The sequence below is a fragment of the Branchiostoma floridae genome, chromosome 11 (genome assembly GCF_000003815.2).
Source record: "Branchiostoma floridae strain S238N-H82 chromosome 11, Bfl_VNyyK, whole genome shotgun sequence".
Taxonomy (NCBI): domain Eukaryota; kingdom Metazoa; phylum Chordata; class Leptocardii; order Amphioxiformes; family Branchiostomatidae; genus Branchiostoma; species Branchiostoma floridae.
In genome coordinates, this window is record NC_049989.1 from 2,590,490 (window position 1) to 2,610,758 (window position 20,269).

A 20,269-nucleotide genomic window follows, 5' to 3' on the forward strand; every position below is an offset into this window, starting at 1 on the left:
ATGGTTTCATACTTCTCATGGGGGCATAGAAATTGCATTTTCCATAATTATGTGTTTACTAATTAAAAATAAATATTGACCCTTTACTATTTTTACAAAGTATTGACATAGAAATCAAGATACATTTGTACAAAATTAATCAAAGAAAATAACTTTCTTAGAGTTGGGACCCATAAATGAATGAACCTTGTCTGGTCAACCCACCCGTGGTGATGACGATGGGACTCAAAGGCTGTCACCAGATCTAGAGAGTAATTATAAGGTTGGAACACAACTCCAAATACAGTTAAATGGAACTACATACAAGGGACATCCCATTGAATTGTGCAATGCATTGAGTTTGGTGTATAAAAAGTGCCCCTCAAAGACTGGAAGATAAATGACATGAAAAAGACAACTTACCCTAAACACAATAATTATCACTCTGTTCTTTGTTTCTGTGAATAATAATGTTAATTTTAATTAAAAAGCAATCTGCAAGTTTGACGCATTTTGCATCAAAACTTTACTGATGCAAACAAGAGATTTAGGTTGGCATGAAGTTACAAGCACATAATTATACAATATACACAATATCACCCTCATCCCATAGCTAGTCTCAGAATGGGCACTGTCTGTCCACAAAGGCTACAATGCATTGTTCAGTAAAAAAAGTCTATGTCATGTACATTGTACAAGTAGCGATGGGTAATAATAAATTAATGGCAATATATACTTAGTGTTTCTGGCAATGTACATTATGTACAACATTGATTGATCATTTCTACATCCAATAATAATTTCTTTTATTGCAATTCTTATCGTATATTTAAAGCTCTTGTGTATGATATCGTAGAAGTTTTTTTTTAAAGTCTCATAACTTGTTCCTATACACAGTTATGTACATTAGAGGTATTTGACATGTTTTTCAGATATGTAGTAACTTGCCATGGCAGGATCTGATGTATTCTATTTTCTATAATTCAAATCCACAATGTGATTCCCTACATTATTACACAGGATAATTTGTTTGATGATCCATACATATTTTCATAAAGATTTTGTATACTGTGGGTAGTTTCCCATTCATTTCGGACCAGAGGTAACACAGACATTTGCTTTACAAAGCTTTGATGTAAGGCAGACATATGTATCAGCAGACTTTTCTTGCTAGTTGGAGGTTGCAATAGCTTTGCCTGTGGTCGATTTTGTTGCTGTTGATTTCCATTGTTTGGGTATTATTATCTTTTACAACAAATAGTTCACAAGCTCAATTCTGTTTTATTGTAACCTTGAGTTGAAACAAATTTTCACTCTCATACAAGTTCATTTCTGCAAAAGATAATTGACATAAACAAAGTAAAGATCTGGCGGGATTTCCCACCATTGATAAGGAAATTCAATGATTGTTTCCCCAAAATGATGTGGCCTTGTATGCCTGAGGCATTGATTTCACCCAGTTCACTCATTTTTGCCTTCATGACAAGCAAAGACAATTTGCTCTACACCAGGTATAGACAGTAGGTAAAATGTACATGTTACTCCTCCAATTGATTTATCAAGAAAAACAAACTGTGATCAAGTTGTCTCAAGTCATAGTCAGCATCTTATGTGTGTTTTCAACATCAGGGCATGCAGTGTCCTCGCAATACCGGGTACATAGTTTATAAACTGAATGCCTATAGCTACAAAATATCAGAAGGCCTAATAGTATATGAAATGACCAAGAACCCATTGGAATAAACCAATACACCCATGCAGTGACTGGGCAACACCAGTATGTGTTAGTGTCCTCACTATAGATACCCTGCCTCTTCTGTTAATTGTTCTTGATAGCTTTGGGCCTTCAGGTGGTAACTGAGGTTATACCAGATGTTACCAAAGTGGTTAAGATGGCGATGTCAGGATGCACGTTTTTTTCCATGAATACTTTGCTTCATCTGCAGTTACTGTTCATGATATAACGGCGACGGCAGCTAAGCCAATGGCCTTTCTGTGGTCACCAACTTGAATGAAAATCAATGCATCACCCACATTGTTGAGTGAATTGTCAGTGTTAGAAAGTGCATAATACTCATATGCAACATCTTTAGTGACCTTTCATGATAGCTGATGGCTTTTCTGTGATCACCAGGGTCACTCCTTGCGTTACCAAAGTTGTTTTGTGATTTGGCAATGACAAGATGTCTGGTGTTAGAGACTGATGTCTGGTGTTTTCTCTGCACTGAATGTTCAAAACAGCTGACAGCCACTCTGTTATCAATAAGGTTACTCCAAGTGATCCAAGTTGGTAAGTGACATGTCAAGATGTGCGGTGCTCTCACCATAGATACTCTGACTGATCTGTAGCAACTCTTCATAAGATATGACATCCTTTCTTTGATCACCAAGGTGACTTGAAGCATTTCCCAAGTTCTTAAACTTACCATACATACTCTGCATCATCTTTAGGAACTGTTCACGATAGGCAATGGCCTTTCTGTGTTCACCAATGTGACTGCAGGTGATAACCAAGTTTTCAAGTGCCTTGGCTATGTCAGGATGTGCAGTGTTCTTACCATAGATACTCTGCCCAATCTGTAGTGACTGTTCATAACAGCTGATCGCCTTTCTGTGATCACCAAGCTGACTGCAGGCATTACCCAAGATGATAAGTACATTGACAATGTCAGGATGCGCAGTGTTATCCCCATAGATATTTCGCTTCATCTGTAGTGACAGTTCATGATAGCTGATGGCCTTTCTGTGATCACCAAGGCTACTCCAGGTGGTACCCAAGTTGGTAAGGGACATAGCGATGTCAGGATGTGCAGTGTCCTCACCATAGATACTCTGCATCATCTGCTGTGACCAATAGGGATCAAAGCTGATGGCCTTTTCAAAATAGTAGACGGCCTTTCCGACATCACCAAGTCTTCTCCAGGTGGTACCTAAAATGGTAAGTGACATGGCGATATCAGGATGTGCAGTGTTCTCACCATAGATATTTCGCTTCATCTGTAGTGACAGTTCATGATAGCTGACTGCCTTTCTGTAGTCACAGAGGCTACTCCAGGTGGTTCCCAAGTTGGTAAGTGACATGGCGATACGAGGATGTGCAGTGTTCTCACCATAGATAGCCCGCTCCATCTGTAGTGACTGTTCCTGATAGTTGATGGCCCTTCTGTAATCACGAAGACACCACCATGTGTCACCCAAGTTGTAAAGAGACGTGGCTATGTCAGCATTTGCAGTGTTCTTACCATAGATACTCTGCATCATCCGTAGTGACTGTTCATAATACACAGCAGCCTGTATGTGATCACCAAGGCTACTCCAGGTGGTACCCAAGTTGTTAAGTGACTTGGCAATGTCAGGATGTGTGGCGTGCTTACCACAGATACTCCACTTCATTTGTAATGACTGTTCAAAATAGTTGACAGCCATTTTGACATCACCAAGCTCACTCCAGATGACGCCCAAGTTGTTAAGTAATGTGGCGATGACAGGATCCACTGTGTTCTCTCGCTTCATCTGTAGTGACTTTTCATAACAGCTGATGGCCTTTCTGTAATCACCAAGGTTCCACCAGATGGTACCCAAGTTGATGAGTGAATTGGCAAGGTTAATATGTTCTTTTTCTCTACCAAGCTTAGAACCATCATCCCATAATGACCATGTTATGCATGTTTTCGCTTTTTCGTAATCACACAGTCTTGTGTACACTTCTGCTTGTAATGTTGATGAATTGTCAAACAATATAGATGGTCCTATGGCTGGTGGCTTGATTTTCGTAATTTGTGAAATAAAGCCCTTTAATGGAGTTGCTGTGTTATAGTACCTCATCAGTTGTTTTGTAGTTGAATAGTAAAACAATTCATTCAACTTCTCCCCAATATCTGTGTCAGCATCCATAGAAAATAAGGCTGGCATGTTCTCTGTTTGACCACGGTTGTTCATGAATGTCCTTAGCTTCACTTCTGCTGAGATACTGACCATCACCATCAAGTGATGTGTGTTTTCAGTGTTGATGACACCTTTCATGTGCATCTTCTGAATGGTTTCCCATATTGTGGTGGGTTGTATGCCACAGAGTAGTGCCCAACAACTCACAGCAAGGGTAGGAAACAGATAGATTTCTTTCTTTGCATCAAGTGGATGTGAAGTTCTTTTGAACATCACAAGATTTGTTCCTTCTGCCAGTATGTGACAAGCTTGTAACTCATACATTTCCCGAGTCCATAAAGTGAAATAAGCATCGACCAAGTCCTGTTCTCCTGTGATCAAACATACGTTTCCCAATATGCTGGCAAGGCTGTAGCCTTTCTTTGAATGCAAAGTCAGGTCATCTTCAATGATCTTGGTCATCATCCTTGGTGTGTGAATAAGTTCGATAGTTATACCCCTGACCAGAGGAGTCTTACATGCATTTGGCATGGCTCCATCAAACGCAAACCCATGAGGTGTTACAGAGTCGTAGAACCAGTTGTCCAGTGGGTCGTTTGAGTAAAAGTCATTAAGAGACTTAATCCCCATGGCCGGCAGAATGGTTTCTCCCAGATCAATGACTTTGAGATGCAGATAATGAGTAAGGTTCCTGAAGTACTTGATGTTGCCCTCTGTCTCTTCCTCTATCAGAATGGCAAATTCCAGATCAGAGTAAGGAGTTACTAATCCTGTAGCCAGTGAACCAAGTCCTATCAGGGCATACTTGCAGGGTGGGGGCCCCATTACCTCCACACATTCATCTACAAGGCCAGCTAAAAACATTTTTCTCTGTTGAGCAATGGTTTGAAACAAGGTCATGATTGCTTTTCCTCTCTCCTTCTCCACTTCTCTTATCTTTGGATCATTGTCATCGAGTTTATAAGGATTTATCTCTAGTTCAATTCTATTCATCTCATCTTCCACCTGCCTGCGACTTTCCGTCAATGTCAATTTGTGTTTCTCTGTGTCACCGATAGCCACTGCTTGCTTGATCCCCAGTACATGCTCAACAAACATTTGGCTAGTTCGTAGGATTGCTTGTTTGATGCCTGCCCTATCTTCTGTCATTGCTCTCACCAGTGCGGAATTGCAGAGTGCTGCAGCTTTGGTGAAATCGCCTCCGTCTTCTGACTGTATGCCTCTTTCCAGGTAGACATCACTTAACTTGCATAGGATCTCTGCCTCTTTTTTGTATTGATCTATATTTGGATCTAAAAGAAATGGTTTTTGGTTATAAACTCCAACACCACTTTTTATTTGACTAATTGAATAGTACTATTTATCAAAACATGCCAGTAGAAAAATAAACTATTCAAACTGTTCACCCATTCTTCATTAATGAGTATAATTGTGAGGTATATTGTAAAAAAAATCATGAGAAGTAAGTTTGTCAATTCCAAGAGACTTAACATGGTAATGTATTTATGACCTTTACACTTTAAGCAACAAACAGCCTGCAACTAACATTGTCATGATAGTTTTTTAGGTAAAAAGATGCAGTTTGTTTTAAGCAGATAAAATTATTTGGAGATTTCTTTTGTTGGTAAATTATGCCCAATTGTTCCATAACATACTTTATTTTAGAAAGTTTGGACAAAAAATAAAATGGCAATTTAGACAAGCTTAAAATTGATAAGTATGGATGCCAGCTGGATGACCTGAATGCAGCTAAAAATGGTGGCAGCAACGTAGCTTGGCATATTGCTATCATGCTGTACTGGGGAAGAAAGTGCATAACACTAGTCATTGTGTCTTTTTAAAAAATGGCGGTCAGCTGCTGCTAACGTTAGACAACAATTTTCCCTTTCAATGAAGAATGGGTTTATGATGTTACATATTTGCTCATACGGTGGCTGGGGCTGTTGTGATGATTTGTCTATAATTCATTGTGATTAAAACAATGTTTACATGAACTGACAATAAGGATGATACTCTAGACTATTATGATAACAGGAAAACACCACCACATGCTAATTACTTCAATCAAGTTCAAAATATGCTGTATTTGTCACACAGATGTCCTCCCAATGGCGATGGTACATGACATTGTATTTATTATTACTATTAAATGAATTGGATTACCTTTCATGTGAATGGCCTTGAGTGCAGCTGCAAAGACTAGTTCTGCCCTGTCCAGGTCCCCTGTCTTCAGGGCCCAGCAGCCCTCCTGAAGAAGTTCTGTATATGACGTGTTGGTCAGTGCTACCTCCATTCTGTGTTTTGTAAGAAAACAGTGTTATCAGCATAAAACATAATTTCATTTGACAAAGTGATTGTTTTATACTAATTTAACAAAATGGCAGTCACAGAAATAGATGTGACAGGAGCTAATGAACACACGCACCCTTGCCTATTTGTTTGATCGATGACGTCAGAGGTTGCCTGACTTGTAATTGGATAAGACCTGAATGTAGAGGTTACTCTCCAGTTCCTAGATAGTCGCCTATCTTGTCGCTTCTGAAATGAAAATAACATACAATAAGTAATCTAGCATTCCGTTTGCAAGCCAAAAAATCAGGAGTGCCAATACTTCCAAGCAAAGGCAACACTTTATCATAATTTAATCATAAAAATTGATAATAATATGTTAACAATTATTGTTTAGATATATTGACTATAACATGCAAGACTTTACACATAATTGTGTATGTCTGAAATGAAAGATCCATTAATATGCGTCAATGTAGTGAGCGATGTACTAAGAAGGAGAAAAATAATGATGCAGTATGTTAAGCAAAAAAGTGCATCCAATTGTAATACCTTGACTCCAGCTTGCTTTATTTTCTCGGCATACTTGATGCGATGTTCCAGCGTTTCTCTTCCGTCTGAATCTTCACAGCAGCGCAGTGCTGCTCGGTACAGGCCACCTGCTTTGGTGAATGCTGTCTCATCCTCACCAACCTGTCCCCTCTCTAGGTACAGATCTCCAAGGCTTTTCAATGATTCTACTTTCTGACTTCTCTTTCTACTGACAACTGCAGTCACAAAGTATTTGGTATAAGCTTCAATCAAGGGAGCCAAACCATATCCTTTCAACCACGTCTTTCTTTCCAATTCACAAAGCTCCGTTGACACATCTAAAATCTCATCATCTGATTCCATGGTACTTTGACAGTATACCAGCTTCGTACACTTCTCTGCATATTTGATACGATGCTCTATGGCTTCATTCTCTTGCCTACTGCTACAACATTGTAAGACTTCTGTGTACAATCCACAGGCCTTGTTAAAACTCTTAGCCTTGTGATTATTCATCTTAGCTTTCTGCAAGTACAAATCACCAAGACTTTTCAATGCCTCACATTCCAAAACCTCATCTTCACTACTAATAGCATTGATCAGAATTTGCCCGTATCCCCTCTCTACAACATCCAAATTAAACCCAGTTGCAAGGATTTTGTCCAGTACACAAAACTCTTTCACCACGCATGTTAGCTTAGTCTTTGCTCTTTGAATGCCTGATTTTCTTGGAGAAACACTCTTGGATTTCACGATGGAATCCTGTTCTTTGATCTTCTCTGGGTGTCCGTGGTGTAGGCGAGCCTCTTGCTCACCAGTTTTCTCACATCCACCACCAACATCTGCCAAAACCAACATTTTCTCAGGAATAAAATATATATTGTGGTAATCACATGACATATCAAACTCGATCTTGACAGTGTACATGAACGTGTGTGTGTTTGTTGATGTCAGTTGCAAAACTTAATTGCTTTAAGACTATGGGTTCTGCAGTTTTGGATTGTTCAATTTGTATGTGTCAATGTCATCTACACTGTCTTCCATCAGTAATTTGGCAATGGAGGACTGGCACAATGGTATAAAAACTATAATGATGATATGTTGTGAACAATGTGGCACAACCAGTTATCAATGCCATTAGGATGTACTTTCTACGTCTTTGACATTAAATTACAAATCTGGAAACAAGTAAGCTGATTTGCTGACAGTTAACTGCATTTACATAATCTTGTGAATATGCTTTCCTGGTGGAGTCACATCTCCTCTATAGACTCCTCATAAGGTCCACTATCATATCCTGCATCATCAGCCTTCCAATTGAATAAGTAGCTACCTTATGAAATGGTAATTCACTATCATTGCATTGTAATCTTCTTTCTAAAAGTAGAATGAAATGTACCTCCAGCTGAGACTGACATGCTGTCCAAATGTGCTACCGGTAAGTCCTTGATGGGTCGGGGTTGCTGCGATGTCGTTGATGCAGACGTACCATCCACACGGGCAGCAGCTATCTGTGCACTTGAAGGACCTCCAAAATCTTCCATCTGAACATCCTCTTGTCCTACATTCAATTGATACAACATACATGTAATAAATGTTTCCATAAACCACAACAGAGACAGTTTGACTGTCTTTAATCCTGAAGCTGACATAGCAATCATTGCTGCAACAGAAACCATCATTTTACAACAGACTCACTGCCAGTTTGATAAAACTACCCAAGCTCAAATATTCTTACAGAAACAAAACACAAACCTTCGACTGACACAGCTTTCTCGTCAGACTGCTTTGGGCTCCCAATTTGTCCTTGGTGCAGTTGGGCTTGTTCATCTGTAGCTGCACCACCACGGATCTTTATCACCACAACATTCTCATCCCCTACAGTGTTGACAAGAACATAAAGGGACTATAATAAGTGTTTTTTTTTACACCCATCAAGATCATACTCAAACACAGTGTAGCCTGGTCACGGATGTAACTAGCTACATGTATATATAAATGATTATCATATGTTTACCAATCTTGAATGTAATGAATGCTTAGACTAGTAGCTACCAGAAAGATACACATTGTATGGCTGACAGATATCACATTTTAAAACAGGGTACTATTATGTTATTATTATAATTATAATATGTCTTAAAAACATGAAATTAGATTAAGGATTGCTCACTGCTTGATGCCACAGCCTGTTCAAGTTCATGAACCATTTCCTGGGAAGGGTTCCTCACGCCGATGGCCAAGTTAATGGGCACATCGATCCCTTTTTCTGCAAACTCCGGTAGGAATGTCTCGATGAGGATTTGCTGCAATGTCCCATCTCTTGCCTTGCGGATGAGCTGTAGACGGTCTGCCTCCGTTGCAACCTTAATCTTAAGTAAGATGCATCCCTCTTCAACACTTTCTACTGTGCAGTCCACGCTACATCGTTCTGCAATCAAAGTGGCAAGCCGATCCTGAATGCCTGGGTCTTGGAGCTTTGCACGTATGTCCTCTTTCTTTCTCGGATTGATGCCAGCCTTGAAGCAGATCTCCATAATTCCTGTGTGTAAAATGAGAACAATTTGGTTCCAAGAAACATATTTAAATTGTGTTGTTTTTGTTTGACAGGTCAAGATTATTGTCTTTTTGTTAGACAAGAAAACTTACAATTAATTACAAAATGTATGTTACTGTCAAAAGTCTTGTTACCTTGGATGCATACAATTGTAAGATAGGCTCATTCTAAGTACATGGCAGACTAGGACTTACCTTCATTCTGGGGCAGCACTTTTCTCTCCAAATCCATAAGGTTGTTGTTTCCAATTTGCACGTTTTCGCAGTTGTCAATACCCTTCTTACTATACACAACGACAGATTCAGGCTCACGGATGATAAACCGTGGGTGACGTGCTATTGCACCAGAGGAAGGAACTAGGGCTGAACTTGTGCACTCTTCTGTTCCGCCAGAAGAGCAAACATTGTTATTACCCAACTGCACACAACTTGAGTTCTTCACCTCTTCTTGATCATGTATGACTACCTCTTTTGGTCTGTCAATCACAATATCACAATTGCCTTGTTCTAGCTCTGATGTAGATAAGCTGAATGATGCTGGATCTCTGGAAGACACTTGTATGTTGTAGCCAATGGCATGCTGAGCAACCTCCAGTGTGCCTGCATCTGACCTCTTTGTGGTTTTGGTCTCTGACCATGATGCAAGATGTAAGCATGTGGTAGCCTGTTCCTCTGCACCTGCCTCTACATTGCTTGTATCCACTGATGCTTCTTGTAATGTTGGACAGTTATTACAGTAACTATCATTTGCTACACAAGAATTTGGCTGTGCACTTGGCAAAACCTGACCTTGACCATGAACTATGGGTTTGTTGTTTGTAGACTCTGAGTTCTCAACAGCTCTTCCAACATCACTGTTGCTTGTATGTTTTTGCCCTGACTGCATGTCTTTGTAATTTGCTTCACTGAGAAAAGTATGAAGAGGTGTGTCGTTATCTCTGCTGTCGGCAGCCTGGTCAGTTTCATTGCCACTATCAGGAGAGATACTGATTTGATCAGAGCTTGTTGGGCAGATTGGACGATTTGCATCTTCCCTATGAATGATGCATTCATCATGGTGGTCGGTGACAGTTGTTTCACCATTATTCAGGTTTGCAGATGTATTTTCTCCTTCTGTCTTGCTGTAGTTACCAATCTGAACTATAGTGCTCACCCCTTGTTGGAGTTTTCTGGTGTCTTCACTTTGTTCGTTTCCTTGTGCAAGCATGTCAAAGTCACCATTTTGACATCTGTCTATTGCAGTTCCAACCCTGCAAGGTTCCATGTTATGACTAGGATAAACTGCGTTCATTGTAAGGCTGTAAGAATGCTTGTCATAGCCACTAATCACACAATTGCCTAAGCCAAACAGAAGTGATGCCTTGTAGTCTGCAGGGATATTATAACAGTTTAGATGGCTAGTTGGGATCGATCTTTGCTTGACATGATTCAGAAATGACATGTGTGGTGACCTCATCGGCAGACCAGTGGTGTTCTGCAGTTCTGTGCACTCTGTATTTTGAAGCCAAGCCGAGAGTATTGAATATAAAGTTTCAATGTTGGTGTACGTTTTCGACTATAAAAGTTTGTAACGTTCTTTGTCTTCAGTGGCTCTAAATATCTGAAATACAAAGAGGACTCATAAATACCATTAATATTTACATTCTGCATAAATTCAAAGTTTGATTATATTTCTTTATATTTCTGAGATGTTGGTGTTTCTTGTCACCATGAATGGCATATGACTGCTTTAGTGCATATATTACAAGTACGAGGTATGCAGGGCTCGAAATACTGGGTGCAGGTGCACAATTGGAGCTGTGCACCCAACTATCTTCTGTGGGTGCACAGTGTGCACCCAAATATTTTCTTACGTTTATGTATGTAAAGATATCAAAGTATACTAGTATACATCTTATTCTTGACAATTAAGTGTTCAGAAGATGATAAAAATGTCTGTCATGGTACTTGTTTAAGAATTTAATAGCTTGTAACTAAGTTTTATTATTAGGTTATTACTTAAAATTAAGTAGTGCACCCAAAAAATTTTTGGTGCACCCAATTTTTCAAGCTGGGTGCACCAGTGCACCTAATCCCCAAAATGAATTTCGAGCCCTGGGTATGTAATACTATACAGGTTAATGACATTTATTGTTTGACATTTATTGTTAATGACATTTATTGTTTGAATTCAAACAGACAGAAACAACAAGAAATTGAAATATGTTGCACAATCCCATACAAGCAAAATAAATTGACACATGAGCATGAATCTCATTTCTGTACAAGTTCCACTTGGTAAAAGCGCAAATGTAACGTTATAGTGCAAAAAGCTTGACACAGCATTCACAAGCAGCATTTACCACACATTTAATTTAAGCACACGAGGTCAGAAGCTTTTCGTCACTTATTGGAACATTTGATTAAATCATGGGAAATTGTACTACCACAGCTAAAGGCTCAGTCCCCATCTGAGTCATTCTCAGCATGCTTCCTAATTGCAACAAATAGGACTACAGAGAAATATAGCATAATGTTTAGCAGCATAAGCAGGGTTTAACAAGTTTTCTAAATTCACTTGTCCTATCGGGCAAGTATATAAAGAATTTACTTGCCCAAATGATCTTTTCACACGCCCGAAATTTAAGTAACATTTTTCACTATGTATTCTCACTTCCAGCAATGGAATTATTTTATTATTTGATCTATTTTTCTGTGTTGATCAATGCTTGAGCCTTGATGCCATGACAAATATAACAAATATATCAAAATCTCACTCTGGGGAAAATCTTACTTGCCACAGTAGGACATGCACTTGCCTGGGACAATCGAACTAGTGAATATGTCCAACCCTGATAATTGAGGGTATGCTATATATACCCTAAGGGGGACGGTACAACCCTGTTGTGTGTAAGCACATCGACTGATGATGATGATGATGAGAAAGATAGGTGAGCCATGCTTTCTTATGAGATAACAGTCAAGAAAATAGCACCAAGGTCAAAGATCACATGCAGATATGAGAGTCAAGGGGTATATATAGCTGCCATGGCTAAAGGAATTTTTTAGACAAAAAAACACTGCTTCAACATACTCTTCTATTAGTTATTTGCTTTGCTCTAAAGCACTAGTTTTATTCATCTATTCATCAACAATTTCTGCCACAGGAGGCTAAACCTACTCCACTAAGGCACAGTTTTTCCCGATATCGCGAGCCGACAAGCTCTCGCTGACAGCTTTTTTTCAGCGTCTAGATGTAACTGCAATATTTCTCCCGAAAGGTCTGGACCATTCACCCGATATCCTAGCAGGGGTCCCCGATAGCTTAGCAGGGGTCCCTGACAACTTCCACGCGCGTGTAGATGCATCCCGACTTCGGGAGGGCTCATTAGCATATAACGCAGGCTCATTAGGCTATATATCTGTTTATGACTGCAAGCGCCACGGGTGTCCCGCAGCCAACGTTCCAGATCCGTTCCAGATCCCTCCCGACATCTCCACAGATATCGGTAAAAACTGTGTCTAGATTGGGCCTAAGTCTTCTTCCTCACATGACAAGCTATCCAAAAAATTCAAGACAATATAATAGAAATTGTCCAGGAAAAATAATACAATAAACAGAAGTTCTGCTGGAGCACCAAGGTCATACACCAGGGGGCCCAAACTTGACCTTGACCTTAGCCTTTTCAAGACCTACCCACAAAAACGTGTTGTTGTTCGTCCGTCAAATCGACGAGGATTGCTTTAAACATAAACATGTATGCTGACCATGAATATCCAGAAAAAACACAGACAAGCAAGGAAGGAAACACAAATACAGCCCACAATCAGAGACATCAAAACCTATACCTCCATTTTTCATGGAGGTAATTAATACACTTGATAGCAGGCATATCAGTTCCATCCTAAATCAAATTGTCCTAAAACAAAGGGAGAGATTGGAGACTCATACCTTGAGATATTCAGAGCTTTGGTAACCTAATTATTTTATCTCCTCTCATTGATTATGCAAACAAGGCTGTAATTAACATAATCTATTCTATATGATGGTCTTTTCTACCACGAGTAAATACATTGTACAGTCAAACCTGCCCAAGAAAACCACCCGGGGGACCGGGAAAAAGCGGTCGACTTGGACAGGTGGTCGCCGAGAAGAGTATCGACTCAAAACATGCCCGATGCAAAGTATAAATGGTTTCTGTTGTGTTTAATGGCAAATAGCAAGCATGCACGCAAAGAAGCGAGGTCTTTCATGTCAAATACAACACGCACACTGTAAATTGTAAATTTAACCCCAAGCTTTTATCTAGCTTTTATACGATAACAGTGTTTTAAAGCTCACTATTTGTACATTAACGTTTTAGACAGTAAGGGAATTTTGATGCTGTCAGTTACCATACAAGCCTTAATGCGTCGCTGTGTTCTTCATCGCCGTATCTGAAATAACTACGGTGCACCTTTCGAATTCGATGCCCGGTACGTCTCGATAGCGTACTTAACCAAGGGTGAATGTACAGTACAGTTGGACAAAAGCACTCACACAGATCTTTCTTAAAAAAGTTTGAGCTACACAGATCTTTCTTAAAAAAAGTATGAGGCTATATACGTTTCCGCATTCGTTCACTTTATAATGATGTAGACTGCCCCATTGACCCACCCATTGACTGTCGCCATCTTTATTCTAAACATAACATCGTAATGGCAGTCAAAATCCGACGCAAACTGGCCGATTTCGGCACAAAATCGCACTAGTTTTATAAAAAAAAAACAATGAAAACCTCAAGGTTGAAAATGATGCGGTCATTATGGGTCCCAATTTGGGCCGGTTGCGGTCGCGTTGGCCAGGTGGTCGTTGAGAATAGGTTGCTTAATGCTTACGTCAATGGGGGAAAAAAATCGGGACCCAGAAAAAGCGGTCAAAACGGCCAGATGTTTGCTGAGAAGAGGTGGTCGCTCAGGCAGGTTTCACAGTATATTGTATACAGGAAAAATAATAACTGTCCTTTCTTTGGCAGAATTCCATGATAAAACTGTGATTTCATAATGATCTACATATATGCATGGTACTGTAACATTCAACAAACATAAAATTATACATATCACGAGTGAATTACAACACTTTCGAATGCAAATAAGGCCCTCATTTGAACTTCCAATGATTATGTCCTAATGCCACACAAAACAAGAGTTCGGAGACCTTGTACCTCCATGAAATATTTTGATTATGTTAATGACTTTCACATCTGCATAATTTATGGTTGGTTATGTACACCTTTAGCTAACTTACACAGGTCACAATATTGACAATCCAATAAAGTAATACATATACTTGGAAGGATTCGGGACTTTCACATTAATTATGCAAATTAGGGACTTACTTGCATAATTGGATAATCCTCCACCTGCCACAACTACGTGTGTTACATGTATTGGAGTCCTATAATGGCAAATACTGTAAATGTACATTTTCCTCATCAAGTATGCAAATTAACTCAAAATTTGTATAATTTGCACTTCATTATGTACATTTTGGCCAAAGATACCTGCATACTAAATATCATGGAAATCCATCGTTCCTTTGTTCCGTTATCCTCCTTGGAATATTTTGACCAGAATGCCCCTGCAGTTCCAGAGCAAGCTGCTAGGGGGTCCAAACATACAACACTTTTTCCCTACAACACAAGCTATCTGCCACCAAAAAATCAAGACCATAGCATGTCCAGTTTAAAAGATTAAAAGAAACAAAGTTCTGCTGCAGTACCAAGGTCACACACCAGGGGCCCCAAAATGACCTTGACCTTCGTCTTCCCAACATCTACCCGCATACCAAATGTCATTACAATCTATTCAGAGGTTCTAAAGTTATGCTGACCACAAATATGCGGAAACACAAACAAACACACAGACAGTCACACCAAAAACTATACCTCCATTTTTTATGGAGGTAACAACATTGTGTTGAGTTAAGCTGTTAGGTTAAGGATCATGATCAATCTTGAGCTTTGTCTAAATTCCCAACACCTTAGACCCACATACAGGGCTCGAATTAACCACTTGCGCACCCCTGCTGCGCAAGTAGTTTTCTCTGTGCGCAAGTTGTTCAGAAAGTCAGGTTGCGCACGGCGCAACTTGATTTTTTGGGTAAACAAAACGATCCTTAGATACAGGCCCTTTACTAACAAGATATCAGAAAATGTACACCCTGTTTTGGGGATGAACGCCTTTCCGTCGGAAACTTTGCTCAAAGTTCAAAATTTGCGGATTTCGGCCGCTATAGAGCCGCCATTTTAAATCTACCTTCAAGTCTCGCGCAAAATCTCGCACTAACTCACATCTCGCAAATCGCGAGAGTCATACCCCATTGGCCATTTCGGCGTGACGTAGCGCCTATTGGTGGAATATCTGATGACCCAACGCTGTGTTCACAGCAAAAATCATGCAGCAAGGCATCAAACTTTGACAATGTAAATACGAAAACTCATCGACTGCCTAACGTCCTTGCCGATAAGTACATGTATAGGCTTATTTTGAAGGTTTTTTTTTTGCTTGTTTGGGACAATACTGTCGATGGAATGCGGGAAAAACAGCTAGTGTGACAATGACTATACTGGGGAGGGGTGCACGGTCGGCACTGTTCAACGGAGGTCGCGATTTTTTCATGGTTCTTTGAGAATTATGTTTGTTGCAGTCTTTATTTTCAAAAGATCGATAAATGGATGTTGTTTATTGAGAAAAGTGCGCTAATTTGCCCTGCATCTTTTTTTTTGCTATATTTCTTCAACTGAAATGAACTGTTATTACAGATACTTGATAAGTAGCTAATTTGAAGAAAGTTACAACTTGAAAGTGGCGCAACCTGAAATGCTGATGGCGCAAGTTGGTTTTTGATTCAGGTTGCCGCCTGCGCAACCTGGCTAAAAAAAGTATTTCGAGGCCTGCACATACCAAATATCATCACAATTCATTAACTTAAGTTCTTGATACATTGACCACATGTGCACGCACGCACACACACACACTCACACACAGACAGAAGTACAGACACATCCAAAACCTAGACCTCCATTTTCACAGAGGTCACAAATGCTGCAAAAGATCACAAGCTGTGAGCTGTCTGCCTGATGGCTATCTACATACCAAAAGTCATGATGATCCGTCAACCACACATACCCCAACAACTCCTTGGAGAAAATCTATTTATTTCAAGGACATTATATAACAAAAATCCTTGATTACATATAGCACAGGCCCACAAAAGCCAGACATTCCACTTTCTACATCCATTTCACTACCCATAAAAACTGCTACAGTGCAAAAAAAACAATGAATGTGCATAACATCTTAAATCCACCACGAAAAGTCCCTTTTTCCCGTTACCGCAAAATTAAATCCCCGCTAACATTTACAGTATTATAGGCCAAGCATGTAACTCACTTAACTGCATGTGATTATAGTTGCAACTGTACAAACATGACCACTTAAATACAGGTGACCCTCCTTCCTGGCCATGGGTGGAATTACCTGATGAACTGAAAATGGAAAATATTTAATGAATAGTCAGTTGTTATGGTAGTGGTAGTGGAAGGGAAGATGGATTGTTTCTCCAAAGTTTTATAATGGATAGATATTGGCTGAACCTTTAATACTGTCTAGTCCTACTGACATTGGCCAACCTGTAATTTGGAGGCAAACAAGTAGACCTAAAAATGGTGTTAAGTTCTAAATATGAAATGGCTCTCCCCTATATATTGTACTTTGTTATGCCCAACACCATCACAAGGCATGCTTTGTAAGACGATCACTGGTCAGCACCCCCCACGTCACAGGATCACCCAAGGCTTGGGAATCCCCACCTGTTGGCTTTCGGGGCTTTCCGCGCATAGGTATGTGGTTTAACTTGAAGCCTAATTTTCCCGGCTTTCCACGATCGCTCAGGTTGGGGGGAACGCATAATAATTGCGTCAGGTACTCTTCCCCACATGTTGTGAATGCCGTGTCTGCACCCACTAGCAATAAGAACCTGGCCCAATTTATGTTAAAAAATACGAATCAGCGCAATAATAACCGCCAGCACCCACGGAACGGAGAAGGGAGCAAAGACAGCGACAGAGTTTCCTTCATCGTCTAACGTTAACAACCACGAGAAAGACGCATTGGTTAAATCCAGACAATAATCACACTTACAGTCGACGCAATATATCACTATGGCACACATGCGCCTGCGAAAAGCTTGGATAGAGCTAGCCAAGGGCGCTTCTTGTGGGCTGACGTAAATTCTGATACATAAATATGCTAGTACCTGCATGCGTCAGAGGACTCTGATGATGGGGAAGTGCTAGCTGCAAACCCACCAAGGCAAACCCCATGCTGGAGAACGGTTAAGAGTTCGTCTCCATATTTAGTTGACAAGCATTGTTGTAGTTGCAGGTGAACAACAATGTAGCGGTCCCATCTCGAGACTGGCACCAGCAAAAGAGGAAGTTCGGGGTGCAGGCGCGGTTCTTATATACGCGGGTGCCTGGGAAAGGGGGTTCCCCTTTCGGGAAGTCTTATTGAAAGTGGACGGGAGGGAAAGTTGAACTTGTACAATCATTATGTAATAAAAGCATCGCCACTGGTTTACAAAGCAACAAGGAAAGCATTGAATTCGGAGTGAAATTATGGTAAATAGGATATAACCGAATATGGGATTGCGTTGTACAAAATACTAACAGATTGTTGTTTTTTCGTCACACATGACACTTCGAAATGGAACCACCCGATAATAAAGGCACAGGTCACATGATACCAAATGCTGCTGACATGCAGAAAGGTTCGGAAATCCCCACCTGCCAGCCCTCGGGACTTTCCATTGGCATTTTGTTTGTTCCGCGATGCCATGAAACGTATACGAGCGAAGGAAACGAGAGATCGAAGATCTCAAACCTCGGTCAGTTTTTGTAATGCCATGTCATCAGACAGAAAATACACAAATAACCATGAAAATAGCCTTTTGATTAACATAATAATGTCGAGTGAAGGTCTCCTCTACTTAGATTACCGTCAACCCTGTATTAGCGGCATTATTAAGAATTGGTCTAATAGTGACCACCTGTCCAACACGGCCATGGCCACACAATTTCCGGTCCCGTAGATACAGAAACACTGCCTATTGCGACCATACAGTGGCCGTATGTCACCCTGCGCCACTGCGAGTTTATAATTGTAGTTTGCAAGGATTTGGAATTCCCAACAGGGTCAACGCTTATCTCCACATCCTATATTTATATTTCAGCCATACCATAGGTATGGTGAAATATATTGTATTCGTAATGTTTCTTTCTTTCTTTCTTTCTCCTGTCAAATCTTCAGAACACGGTATCTCCCTTGTTCCTCAACCGAATGACTTGAAATTTGGCACAAGGGTAGAGTGGGCCAATACCCTCGGACGTTTTTTTCATTTTTTCCATATCTGTCTCTTAAATGATTTTATTAAGGTTTTTTGGTCATCTTAAGACCAAAACTGTATATTTGGGCCCCCTGTACCCTGGTATTATAACCGAATGAGCTGAAATTTGGTACAGATGTGCCTTGATAAGTCCCCCACATAGATTCAATATCAGTTTTGGTGTACAGTATAAAGAAATACTTATTTTTGCGATTTTTTTGGTCATTTTTTTACCAAAAAAGGACACTTTTGGCTCCTGTACCTTGGTTTTAGAACCGGATGACCTGAAATTTAGTATAGGAGTGCCCTAGACATATGCGCACATGGATTCAATAACACTTGAGGCATACGGTACAATTTTGCGATTATTTGGCCATTTTATGACCAAAAAGTACACTTTTGGCTATTGTGCTCTGGTTTTAAAACCAAATGACCTAAATTTTGGTAAAAGGGTGCACTAGATATTTATTCAAATGACACATGTATAATTTTTGTCATAGACTACGTCAAAATGATATATTTGGGGATTTTTTTGTCATTTTCCAATAGCCAGAGGGGTCAATGACCTTAAGGTCGTTGACCCCCAGCTGCAGATTGGACCTACTGGCATATATGTCTATTTAATCTAATTAGATAGGTAACCAATCACTTAGCCTGAATCTATATCCTAAAGAGGGGGGGTGGCAGCCAATCAGCGAGCCCGGTGTTATCTGGAAGAGTCCATTCTTACACGGAGGGGTTCGTTTTTTTTTTAAATTCATCATTGGACTGGTGAAGTCTTTCAGTGGATGCATTTTTGGACAGGTCTATTTTGCAATTTTACAGAATGTGTGCTGGAAGAGTCTATTCTCGCACAGAGGGGGGATTTTTCAAAATTCATATTTTGGACTTCTAGTTTGTCAAAGTCTTTCAGTAGGGTTATTTTTGGACTGGTCTAATTTGCAATTTTACATGGGTGTTCTGGAAGAGTCCATTCTTGCATAGAGGGGGCTTTTTTTTTTAAATCCATTTTTTGGACTTCAGTGATTATGTCAAAGTCCTATTTTAGCGGATGTATTTTTGGACTGCTCTACTTTACATGGAAGAGTCCATTTTTTGCACACGGAAGGGGGATTTTTTCAAATTCAGTTTTGAACGGGTGATGATTCAAAATTCAATTTTAGTGGAAGTATTTTTAGACTGGTCTATTATACCTTTTTATGCACTGGGACCTTTTTTGCTAAATTCAATTTTGGATTTGGTTTCTTATTCAAAAGGCCAAGGTTTCAGTGGGAGTATTTCTGGACTGGTCTATTGTGCAAATTCACATAGGGTGCACTGGAGTCCATTCTTGAACGGGGGAATTTTGTAAGACTCATTTTTGGGTTAAACCGTCATTAGTAAAAGTGATTTTTCAAATGGGTGATTTTGAAATAGCCTATTGTTGCATGGGGAGGGAGATGGCTGAAATATGCTGTATTTGCTCTCAAGCAAATGTCGGCCTTTCTAGTGGGAATATAAAATTTCCTCCTTTACTATTACAGTTCATGTTGTGTTCATAAATTTCATGTAAGGTTGAAAAATCAGGCTAGGTTGCAAAAAAATGAAAAGGACAAGTTTATATGTCTATGCAAACAACTTCAA

General features: G+C 39.8%; 1 protein-coding gene across 2 annotated transcripts; it reads right to left on the reverse strand.

Annotated features, from left to right (window-relative positions):
• Positions 1–768: 768 nt before the first annotated feature.
• On the reverse strand, positions 769–17,690 carry LOC118426748. 2 transcript variants are annotated; one of them, XM_035836302.1, is made up of 10 exons: positions 17,519–17,690; positions 16,654–16,748; positions 9,436–10,840; positions 8,858–9,226; positions 8,440–8,562; positions 8,084–8,245; positions 6,706–7,526; positions 6,290–6,402; positions 6,028–6,158; positions 769–5,156 (listed from the first exon to the last, which is right to left on the reverse strand). In XM_035836302.1, exons 3-10 carry the CDS (start codon positions 10,694–10,696, stop codon positions 2,248–2,250), a joined length of 5,889 nt encoding a protein of 1,962 aa, XP_035692195.1. In that variant the 5' UTR covers positions 10,697–10,840; positions 16,654–16,748; positions 17,519–17,690; the 3' UTR covers positions 769–2,247. The 2 variants fall into 2 exon arrangements, with proteins under 2 accessions (XP_035692195.1, XP_035692194.1); XM_035836301.1 differs by lacking the exon at positions 16,654–16,748.
• Positions 17,691–20,269: the final 2,579 nt, after the last annotated feature.

What these genes read in the sequence shown, in the direction of transcription:
- LOC118426748 (XM_035836301.1), bottom strand. Translation starts at nt 10,696, where the DNA reads ATGAGGTCACCACACATGTCATTTCTGAATCATGTCAAGCAAAGATCG. An exon ending in AGTGCTGCCCCAGAATGAAG is followed by an intron (nt 9,227 to 9,435) that starts GTAAGTCCTAGT and finishes TTTTACACACAG; the next exon opens with GAATTATGGAGATCTGCTTC. An exon ending in CATGTCAGTCTCAGCTGGAG is followed by an intron (nt 7,527 to 8,083) that starts GTACATTTCATT and finishes TGGTTTTGGCAG; the next exon opens with ATGTTGGTGGTGGATGTGAG.